The following is a 12,040-nucleotide window of genomic DNA, read 5'->3' as shown; positions in this document are numbered from 1 at the left end:
AGCTTAATCATTTCTAGCTTTTTTTGAAAAGTAAAACATGCAACTCTTCTTTCACTTGAACACTTGGAGGCCATTGTAAGGTTAGGTTATTCATGTAATTTCAATATTACTGTGTCTCAGGGAATAGGGAGGCCAAGAAAGTGGGAGGAGAGATAGAGAAGAGATGGTAGGGGATGGCCCAGAACATAAGCAACATTTATCAATTACATGATTTGTGGTTCGTGGCTTCCTGAAACAGTTTTTTTAAACAATTTTTTGTGGTCAATTTTCATTTGCTTTTTCTTACAGATGATCTGTACCACCTCTTTGCCAGGTTCCAGAAAGAACATTCTCCCTATGATTTTAATCTGACCAGTTTTAAACTAAGACTAGGAAATTTGAGATGGGAAAAAAAATGTCATAGTCATTCACATTAGGGTGTTTAGGGCCAGGAGGCACTTTTGAATTACTGGAAACTAAGTGGCAAAAATGTTATGAAAAGAGAAGACTGCTAATATAGGATAAAAGAAAAGAATAGAGGTCTAATATATTCCTGACTGAAGAAACAAAATACTCCAAAACCAGAGTGACCTGTTGCTTAAATATTGTAAAGATTATGGTCAGATCATTAATTCAGTTCTCATTGACAGGAAATCTCTTTTTAGCTTAGGCAAATAATCTAAACTTTCTAAATTGTTTGTCTCTCTGGATTAGGCTTTTACAGTCTTTGTCCTTATCAGAGAACTGAGAATAAGCTGTAGTGTTAACTTCAAAGGTATCATCCAAATCACTAATATCTTTGTTAAAGAACTTATTTATTTTCTATTTGATTCCTCTCAGGGGTTCTATGATGTTCTTCGAAGGAACTCTCAGCTGGCTAATTCAATCATGCAGACTCTGTTGTCACAGGTAAATATGTTTATGGATGTTTGGATAGTGAGGCCAGCTAAAATTTCATTGAGAAGTGAAATTTTCCAGATGTTTCAAAATATAAAAATATTTCTCACTTAGTGCACTGGCATGTTGTGAACATACTAGGGGTATGTGACTTGGTGGTTTTATTTTGGTCACCACTTAAGTACCTGCAATATTGTTATCTAACAGTTACCCCTGTGAGTTAATAGTCTGGTTCTAAGTCATGTAGAAGATATTGTGGAACCATTTGTACAAGGTTCTGACTAGCAGGTGTATCAGTTAATGTTTTATTTCTGAAAGTAAAAAGATACAGAGCTAATGATAGCAAATTTTTTTTGGAGACAGAATCTCACTTTGTTGCCCTTGGTAGAATGCCATGGCATCATAACTCATGGCAACCTCAAACTCGTGGGCTCAAGTGATTCTCTTGCCTCAGCCTCCCAAGTAGCTTAGACTACAGTTCCCATCACAATGCCTGGCAATTTTTGTTGTTTAGCAGGCCCAGGCCGGGTTTGAGCCCACCAGCCCTGGAGCATGTGGCTGGTGCCCTAACCACTGAGCTATGGGCGCCCAGCCCAATATAGCAAAATATTAAGTCTTAATAGGAGTGACATACATAGGTGTCTGTTAGGTTACTTCCTGTACTTTTCAGTTCAAAAAAATGTTTTAAATTATAAAATATCTTAAAGGACCTCAAAAGGAGAAGTATTCAGATGTTGCTTATCTGCCTTTTACTTTCAACATTTATTCATGAAGCATTGATTTGAATCTTTTCTGGTTACACCTTTATTGAAATATAATTCACATGCCATATGATTCTTATTCTCTACCAAGAGGGTTCTTCTAGATTCCTAGACCATCATTTTGCTAAAAATGGAAGCTCATTTTGTCTGTCGGTATCACTCTCTCAGTGTCATTGTTTTGTCATAATTCTACTGAAGAAGTTTGATTTGAAAATTAAGGTCTCAGATGTGTGGCAATTTTTGGAAGGTCATATGCTATCTGTCAAAAACTTGTCACTGGGCGGTAGGCCTACCTATATAAAATTTATCTTAATAGCTATTTTGTACTTTTTTTTTTTTTTTCCTAAGACAGAGTCTCAAGCTGTCACCCTGGGTAGAATGCCATGGTGTCATAGCTCATTGCAACCTCCACCTCTTGGGCTCAAGTGATCCTCTTGCCCCAGTTTTTCTATTTTTAGTAGAGACATGGTATTGCTTTTTGCTCAGATTGGTTGCGAACTGGTGAGCTCAAGTTATCCACCTGCCTTGGCTTCCCAGAGTGCTAGGATTACAGACGTGAGCCAGCACGCCCGGCCTATTTTTTATCTTTGAAACAGATGATCAACTGCATTCACTCATTTAACAATAGAAGATTATCTTTGAAGACATAGAGCAGTACTTCCTGACTCAGACCAGTAAAATTCTGCAGAATCCAAAAGTTAAAAAAAAAAGGAAAAATAATAGCTAACATTTTTTTCAGCTCTGTTATGTGCCAAGTAGTGTTTGAAGCACTTTTATATGTATTGTCATGTTTAATCCTTATACAGTGTTTATATTAATAATTATCTTCATTTTTCAAATAAGGGGCCAAAGAAAGGATACCTTCATAAAAATCAGTAATAAAGGGTGATACTAGGATTTTGGATTCTGCCAGTGTTATTTTAGAGCTAGATCCTATGTTCTTAACCATGATGCTCTGCTGATATTGCTGATCATCTGTACCAATGTAGGAATAGGCGTGAAGGAGTATAGAAGTGGAATAGGAAATATAATCCTAATTAGTGCAATGCCCAAAGTAAAGGCAAAGGATGTATGTAAGCCAAAGCAATAAAAAATTTGGTGCCTTATTCTTTGGACAATAGGGAAATGTGTCTCAGAAGGCATTAGACATTTATGGTACCTTAGCTTGACAAGTTTAAAAGGTAAAAAGCATTTATGTGCTGGAGGTGGTGGGTTCAAACCCAGCCCCGGCCAAAAAAAAAAACAAAAAACAGCATTTATGAGCCATGATGTCCTTTTTCCCTTATTGTACATAGTTAAAACAGTACTATGAGCCACAACCTGATCTGCTGCCTCCTCTGAAATTAGAAGCTTGTATTCTGACCCAAGGAGATCAGATCTGTCTACAAGAACCACTGGTGAGACTTTTATTCCTCCTTTAACATTTTTATTGTTACGGATAGGGTTGATCCTCATAAAGAGATATCTTTTCCAGTGAAACTCTTCCTGATGCTTCCAATAAATTTTTTTTCTTTAATCTTCCTTGTTTATCATTTCTGAACCATTATCACCTTGGATTTATTGGTAAGATATCCACCATCTTAGCACTTTACTAAATCAAAGTACCTACCACTTCCTCAAGGAGACCTTATCTTTTGGATCTTTGATTACGTACACTAAATAAATATACTTTTGGATAGGGGAGGAGTGGTTTAATAGGGAGGCTGAGGATTGCTTGAGCCCAGGAGTTCAAGACCTCCTCTCTTAAAAAAAAAAAAAGAATGCAGGGAAGGATAGGTGCATACAAACCCAAAGGACCTGGTTCATTAGTCCGGAGGAAGTATGATTTAGGCTGAGCTAGAATTGGCAGTCTGTTAAACCTTTAGAGGAGTTAGGACAGGTTTATAATCTCATCTAACCTCAGACAGGGAAGTAAGGATAAAAATTCAAATTGCCGATGGCAAGTGACTTAACAATTTATGGCAGGAAGAAGGAAGAGGTTTTCAGCTGTCAAAACTTACCTTCATTTAAATGCCATGAAATGTCTTCAGCCTAGATCTAAGATGCTATGTTGGTTTCCTGAAGATTCCCTTAACATAAACATGTAATTGCCTAACCTTAGAATAGCCTTTAGGACTCAAAGGAACTATAAAGAATTTCGCTTCACACCCCAGCTCTGGCTTTAGAGATAGCACATGTGATATTGCAGTTCTAGGTGTAAGTCACTTGTGAGGCTACGTCCTTTGGGAAAGGTTTAGAAAACAATATCTCTGTTTAATTTTTTTCATTTAGTTAATTCAAATGGACTGAATTTGTAATACTAATGATGACTTACTTTATCCTTACAGATAAGAATTAGCTAATTATGACAAGCTTCATAGGTTATCCTTTAATACTCAAGAATGTTTGATATTATTTTCTTCTATAGGATTATCTGCTATGTTGTATTCAGCATTGTTTGGCCTGGTATAAGAGTAAAGTGATACCCCTACAACAGGGAGAGGAGGAGGAAGAAGAGGCATTCTACCAAGATCTAGATGATATGTTGGAGTCTATTACTAATAGAATGATAAAGAGTGAGCTAGAAGACTTTGAACTGGTAATTGCTAAGTCCTCAACTGTGTTGAATAATGGAGTTTCTTGAATGGGGTTTTTTTTTTTTTTGGCCTGGGGCCAGGTTTGAACCCGCCCCCCCCCCCCCCCCAGTCCTTGAGCCACAGGTGCCACCCCGAATAATGGAGTTTTTTAATAGTTTATTAATTTTAATCTTGTGTCTTCTAGGATAAATCAGCAGATTTTTCACAGAATACTGATACTGGCATAAAAAATAATATCTGTGCTTTTCTTGTGATGGGAATTTGTGAAGTTCTAATAGAATATAATTTCTCCATAAGTAATTTCAGGTAAGGTATTGATGTGACTCCACTTGTAGTTTGGTGAACACTTCACTTTGTATATATTAAATTATAGGAATATGTTAGGCCCACTATAAACTATGACAGTATCTCAATGTAAATTTAACCTAAGACCAAACTATGCTTTTTCCACCAGAGAATACTAAAACTTATGCTTAATCAGGCTTATGAATGTCTCCCTTTAAGCAGGTTTTATTCAAAATTCCCAGACCCTGCACTCAAGAAGTGATTTTAATATAAAAATTTGATTGGTGGTAGTACTGGACTTTAGTCCTCGGTGTTGAGTGGTATAAATAAGGAAAGAAAAAAAATAACCCAAATAAATTGGTATAGTCTGCTGCTATAGTAGTGAAGGTCCATGCATTTATAGTGTTTTATTTAAAATATGACATTTAAAGAAGCATTGTGATTTCCTTAAGTAAACCACAATATTCTAATGTTTTTTCTTGGTGATCTCTTTCTTTTTACACAGTAAGAATAAGTTTGAGGATGTTCTGAGCTTATTTAAGTGTTACAAGACACTCTCTGACATTCTTAATGAAAAAGCTGGTAAAGGCAAAACTAAAACAGCCAACAAAACAAATGATAGTATTTTGTCCATGAAATTTGTTTCTAATCTTCTCACTGCTCTTTTCAGGTAAGTTTCTACTAGAATGCTTAAAGACATCTGCTCAGGGAAGATAATGCCTTCCTAAGTTTACCTGATTTTCCTAGTTTGTATTTGCAGTTCTTACCATATAACAGAAAGAAACAAGTCAGGAGGTTTTAATTTTCTTGAAATGAAAGCAGATAGTTCTACAATGAGCACTTTGAAGATGTGCCTCAAATTATTAAAGGAGAAAATGAGAAAAGAATGGACTAATGAATAAAAGGGATGAATTCCAACAGTGTGTTATAAAGAATATCTACAGAAGTAGCTTGAATAAAATAACAGATATAAAAGGAAAAAACTGAATTAAAAACATGAAAGGACAACAAAGAACTAACAGAAGAGTAAGACTGACATTTGAATTTGATCAAAGTAAAGGATTGGGAAGGAGGAGAAAATGAGGAAGCACGAAGAATAATGATTGTAAAGGTGTTGTACTCATGCCACCTGTAAGAAAGACTTGGACCCCACTTCAGGTATAAATCAGATGGTGATTTATTACACCTGTGTAGGCGGGCTGCTGTCCAAAGGCGAACAGCCCCAAAGAGAAAAGCAGGTTGCCTTTTATACTTTTTTTGTTGTCATGTAAGCAAGCAAAAACAAAAGCAGAACGTGTCAGTTAGTTAGCTCAGGGGTGGGGTTACAGAATTGGCTCAGGGGGGCTATAGCATGGCAGTTGGCATGAGGGTGGGGTTACAGAGCCGGCTCCCGGGCTACAGCGTGGCGGTTGGCACGAGGGTGGGGTTGGCATGGGGACAACAGTGGGGGATGCAGTGGGAACTTCACGTAGGTAATTTTCTCTACCATTGTTTAGCTATTGCTAGGGGGTTGGGGTAAGTTCTATCATTGTTTAGCCATTGCTAGGGAGTTGGTGTAAGTTTTCCCATTGTTATCTGTTGCTAGGAGTTCTTGGGAACTCAGAGAACTTTCTTGTTCTATTCTGAAATCTGTTCTCAGAATTAAGCCAAGGGGGGGTTGAAATGTGCGGGAACTCAGGCTGAGACAGTTAGGGGTCTTTAGGGGGTCCTCTTGCCAGCTCAGTTACTACATTCCTTACTGGTCTTCTGGGGAATCAAATCCTTGATTCATCTGTGTTGCTGGGAAGGGGCTGATAATTGGTATGTATCAGGCTCCTATCTTTGGGCATAAACTCTCTGAGCTTCAGTAACGTCATGAATAAAGTAGTTTTAACATTTTGGATGGCTCTACTCTGACTAAGGAGCTCACACCCTAATCTCTTCCCTAATTGCAGCAAAGACGCAATAGCCAGGGGACAAAGTTGGAGCAGGGAAGACGGGTACACTTATACATTGGTTTCACCCCATGAATGGGGGGAGCGAAGTCTCACTTATTGTTACTTGTCCTAGTCATTCTTTACGCACTCATGTATACAATTCTAACTCATTTTTTAACCAGGGCAGTCTCGATTTCCCACTCGAGTTGTCACTTAGTCATAGGAGGTAAACCAACACCCCTAGACCCTGTGAAGGGAGGTCTAATTTCACCCTCTGAGTTCTCTTAGTTTTTGCATATTTTTTTTTTTTTTTTTTTTGGCCGGGGCTAGGTTCGAACCCGCCACCTCTGGCATATGGGACCAGCGCCCCACTCCTTGAGCCACAGGCGCCGCCCAGTTTTTACATATTTTTTAATAGATCAACTCCAATGTCTAAGGAGTTGATTTAGGGTTTCAATATTAGCTTGTCTCTGCAGGTGCTGATATTTTAGCACTGAGGTCTTAGGGACTGTGACTCTTCTTGGGTTCTCTACTCAGGCCTTAATAGTACCGTGGTGGTGGGCTAATATAATTTTCCCTGTGATATTTTCCCCTTTTTCCCAAAGTCCAAAAGTCCAATTAAGACAAGTCCCTCGAGAAGTTTCCTCAGGCTTCAGCTGTGTGTTGACCAGCGAGTTCTCCGTATGTGGCCAGAGCAGGGCATGTTGACTATCTCTAGATGTCATCTTTTAAGTTCAGGCAAGGGGCCACTTGGCTTCTGCCAGCAGTAAACTCAGCAGAGTATACAGATTCGGCACAGTAGGATGCAGTGTTATAGTTAAACATAACTACTGTATATAATTTTATTCTTTCTGATTAGTCTCTTAGCCCCATTTAACAGATTAGTAAAATAGTTATGTCTCATTTTATGAGTTGACATTACAGACAAGGCTGGGATTTAATACAGGTGGGTCACAGCCTTTTTTGAATCATTTTTCTCTCTCTAATCTTTCTCTTTACTAAAAATAAAATATAGCAAACTAACTTAGTTGTTAAAACAAACTGTACTTTCAGTATACTGGGTCTACTTGTATAGAGTACAGTAAGAATAATTAATTATTAGTTATTTAGGCTCTCCTTTAAAGTTGGCTTTGCTGGAATCCTTTATAAGGAATCTCATTTGGACTTGAAGCCTTTCACAAGCCCAGGTTTCGTCTGTGCCATTTGATACCTGTATGCATTGGGTAAATTCTTCTTCTCTTGAGGTTCCCAAGCATATTTCAATTCCCGGACCCGTCAGCAAGTGACCTTCATTACTTAGCACAGATCAGGAAATGTTACTGACAGGTATCTGGCCAGTTCTCCAAAGGGCTTTTTATTGACTTTATAAAGTCAACCTTAATTCCTTAGTGTAGTCTGGATACTTCCGGAAATGCTATTCCAGGCAAAGCTTTGGTAAAATAACCAGTGCCTTTATATAGTCTTATAGAACAAAACAGATTCTTACTGAACTTATGTAAATAACTGTATTGTCAGGAATTAAGAATACTTACAGTTTTTAAACTCTGGAGAAATTAAAGAGAGAGAAAAAATACATGTTTCAAACTCTGTTCATAAGTACATTTGACTTCTGGAAAACAGAACATAGAAAGAATCAACAATATTTTAAACAAAAAGCCATAACAAACTAGTTCAGTTCTACATGACTGATTTCTGTTCTGTTTAAAGTTAGGTCAGCAATACTCATAGACATGTTAACTTTCCAATGAAAGTTCTAAAGACAGTAGAAATATCTTTTTTTTTCTTTTAGGGATAAACTTTGGACTCAGTCTTTTTTAGATGAATTAAAATTATTGCTGACAATATGTGTTAGGACTGACCAATGTCTTATATATTAGGACAGGCTAATGTTTTACAAGTGAGAATAGACGAATGCTTTACAATATTGGAATACACATATATAATTATAAAAGATTTTAAAGGAAATACATAGTTAACTGGATTACATGTAGACTTCTTTATAAGTTTTATTTAAACTATACAGACATTTTACAAATATTTTAGACCTTTTTAATCTTTGTCTTGCTTTTTACTCTTCTATACAATTATTTTGTTTCAGGACAAATTTATGACATAAGATCTTGTCTATGAAATTATTCTATCTTCCTTTATCCTTTCTTACTAAAACTATATTTTTATATTCATGTTCTTTAACCTTAAGATTCTATATGAACAGTGAGGGAAGGTAGTTAAACTTTATTTTTTAAAGGCGAGGAAGTTGTGGAATATACAGGGGGTTGTTTTCTCCTATATGTTCATTTCTTTATTGGTGGGCTTCCTGCCACTCTGCTGGGGCCCTCCTCTCCATGTAATTAGTACGGGAGGGCTCTTAAGGAATGGCGTCAGTCAGGGTGCTGGGGAGCGCTCTCATCAGGGAACCAGAATGTTGCAGGAAAATAGTGAATTAAAACAGACAAACATTTATACTAACAATATAGAGGAAGAAACTTCTAATTGCTGACAAGAACTAGAACTCAGGTGTTTCAAGGTATAGAATGCTGAGTTCTAGGGAACTTTTTAAAACTCTTTTATACTTGTTTTCTTTTTCTCTTTAGTTTAATACAAGATTGTTTCAGGCCGAGACTAATCTTTTAATAAACACTGAACAAATGACATAAAATGACTCAGCACAGGCCTGACATGAACAATGTCTAAAAGTTTACATTTATTCTTACACTCTCATATTTTCAAAACCAGAACTAGAACATAGTCTCATACAGTTTTTAACTGGCCTGTGATGATCTAACACCCCAGGGGCTGATTGGATGCCTGCTTTCATTTTAATGGTGTTTTTGGTGACGGGTGTAAACACATATTTCTGGGAGCCTCTGACAGACCAGTAGGGTTGAGGCTTCTCGTGTTTCTAAATACTTCTGACAGGCCTGGGCAGCGCCTGTGGCTCAGTGAGTAGGGCGCCAGCCCCATATGCCGAGGGTGGCGGGTTCAAACCCAGCCCCGGCCAAACTGCAACAAAAAAATAGCCGGGCGTTATGGCAGGCGCCTGTGGTCCCAGCTGCTTGGGAGGCTGAGGCAAGAGAATCACGTAAGCCCAAGAGTTAAAGGTTGCTGTGAGCCATGTGACACCATGGCACTCTACCTGAGGGCGGTACAGTGAGACTCTGTCTCTACAAAAAAAAAAAAACTTCTGACAGGCCAATGGCCGAGCAACCTGAGGTCCCGGTCTCTTTGGCCTTCCCTCAGAGGCTCTACACAAATTACAACAATTGAATTTAACAGACAGTTACATATTTTTCTGATAATTCACAACAAATGAGCACAGCAAAAATATCATGAATAATTATATTAATGTCTGCTGACATTAGCCGAAATTTGATGTTAAAGTGGCTTACCTCCAGAGGAGGACTTAGAGGTGAATTTAGGAGTGATCGTCAGCAGGTCTCCTGAGGGGCTCCAGGTTCTCTGGGGACCCTGGGATGTTTCCAGGAGGGGGCGCCTCCCCTTAGAGGGACACAGCCTGCCCCCCACCTGGAGGTCACCTGAGGGGCAACAGAATAAGAGCCAAACAGTAAAGTTAAACGGCTGCTGGTTTTTTTTTTTTTTTTTTTTTTTTTAAGTAAAGAGGACCATTTTTTTCTGTAGTTCTAAATGAGTAATTAATCTTGGGTTTTCTGCTGAATGCCAGCACCTTATCTCAAGACTATTTGTAACATAGTAGCCACAATTCTTTGGCAGCCAAATGGAGGGAAATAATTTTTAACAAACTTTGTAGTAACTCTTTAATTGCCGGAAAGAGAGGGTCTCAACCACAAGTGGGCTATTTTCAACTCTCACCCTGAAAGCGATGTCAAGGGCAATGGGAGACATAGGGGATATGAGAGAGAAGGTAAACAGGCTAGTTGGCAGGGTGTGGCAGGGGGCAGAGTCAGTTTTTCACCAGGGCCTGAGAAATTCTCGCAGCCGCCCCCTGGGTGAAAATTGGCTCTTGTGCCCCAACCACAACCAGTGGCTGTAGCCTGGGTTAAAACAGATTATATATTGACACGTTGACAGACAACAAGAAAACAGAGATGTTGACACCCAAACTTGGAATTGACTAGTCTTTGAAAGGAATTCTGACAAGTCATTGGAAACAGCAAACATAAATTTGACAAACAACTCATACACACTAGTTAAACAAAAACAAAGACCCCACTCTCTGTGAGTCCTAAGAGGAAAACTTAACAGACCAAAGACTCACTCTCTGTGAGTCTAAAGAAGAGAAACCAACAGACTTACACTCTGTGAGTCTAGAGAAGAGAGACCAGACAAAACGAAGACTCACCTTCCATGCGTCCTAAAAGGAAAAACTTGAGACAGATTAGAGACTCACAAACCTAAACAGACTAAAGACAGAACAGGAGCAAAGAAGAGTGACAGTGAAATTTCACACAATTTCACTGGTACGGGAGACTCACCCACTATGAGTCCCACGAAGAAAAGAGACCAATAGACTCACACACTGAAGAGGAGAAACTAACAGACTGGGCATGAAAAAGGACTGACAAGTTTCATACACACATTCATTCATTCACTCAGAGACCTGGACCTGGACCTGAGTCCCACCAAAGACCTGGGGCTCACCCCTGTGAGGCCCCCCGAGACCTGGGACCTGAGTCCCACCAGAGACCTGGGGCTCACCACCATGAGCACCCCCAAGACCAGAGACCCACCACAGCGTCCTGTTGGGGCCCAGGAAGGGGAAGTTAATGTCACATCTGATCTTCCCTCATCCCCCAGATACCAGATGACTGCAGTCCCCAGACAGAAGCATAGAGCCAGCATTTTCTTACCTTTGAGGTCAAAAGACTTAGCGGGGCTGATGGTTCCTCCCCAGAATCTCTAGAGAACAGATTGTACAAACTCACCCGGGTGTTACTGATTAATCACTAATTCAGAAGTTTGGAAACCTGTGCCCTGGCTCCACATGTCCAAGGACTCTGGGGCGGAGGAATGTCTTCTCTGAGGCCTTCCCCTAGAGCCGTCAGGGTGGGCCTAGGTGGGAGTCCGGGGTGGCAAAATCTCGCTGGGGCCTCCAAACGTCATATTCATGCCACCTGTAAGAAAGACTCGGACTCCACTTCAGGTATAAATCAGATGGTGATTTATTACATCTGCACAAGCGGGCTACCACCCAAAGGCGAATGGCCTGAAGAGAAAAGCAGGTTGCCTTTTATACCTTTTTTGTTGTCATGCAAACAAGCAAAAACAAAAGCAGAACGTGGCACTTAGTTAGCCCAGGAGTGGGGTTACAGAATTGGCTCGGGGGCTACAGCATGGCAGTTGGCACGAGGGTGGGGTTGGCGTGGGGACAGCTTGGGGGATGCAGTGGGAACTTCACATAGGTAATTTACCATTGTTTAGCTATTGCTAGGGGGTTGGGGTAAGTTCTACCATCGTTTAGCCATTGCTAGGGAGTTGGGCTAAGTTTTCCCATTGTTACCTGTTGCTAGGAGTTCTTGGGAACTCAGGGAACTTCCTTGTTCTATTCTGAAACCTGTTCTCAGAATTGAGCCAAGGGGGTGGGTTGAAATGTGAGAGGACTCAGGCTGAGACAGTTAGGGGTCTTTAGGGGGTCCTCTTCCCAGCT

The 12,040-nt window shown here is 39.6% G+C and overlaps 1 protein-coding gene across 3 annotated transcripts in view; it reads left to right on the top strand.

Moving 5' to 3' along the window:
* The window catches only part of FANCI (FA complementation group I), an 85,973-nt gene that overhangs the window by 50,118 nt on the left and 23,815 nt on the right, over nt 1-12,040 (top strand). For all 3 annotated transcript variants that reach the window (XM_053581666.1, XM_053581665.1, XM_053581667.1), the window contains exons 19-23: nt 820-888; nt 2,933-3,034; nt 4,045-4,215; nt 4,398-4,519; nt 5,004-5,168. In XM_053581666.1, coding sequence (XP_053437641.1) covers nt 820-888; nt 2,933-3,034; nt 4,045-4,215; nt 4,398-4,519; nt 5,004-5,168 — 629 coding nt within the window. The remainder of the gene's footprint in view (nt 1-819; nt 889-2,932; nt 3,035-4,044; nt 4,216-4,397; nt 4,520-5,003; nt 5,169-12,040) is intronic.

This window comes from Nycticebus coucang, chromosome 2, assembly GCF_027406575.1.
Source record: "Nycticebus coucang isolate mNycCou1 chromosome 2, mNycCou1.pri, whole genome shotgun sequence".
NCBI lineage: Eukaryota > Metazoa > Chordata > Mammalia > Primates > Lorisidae > Nycticebus > Nycticebus coucang.
The sequence above is the reverse complement of the archived record's forward strand: the minus strand, read 5'-3'. Positions and strand labels throughout refer to the sequence as shown.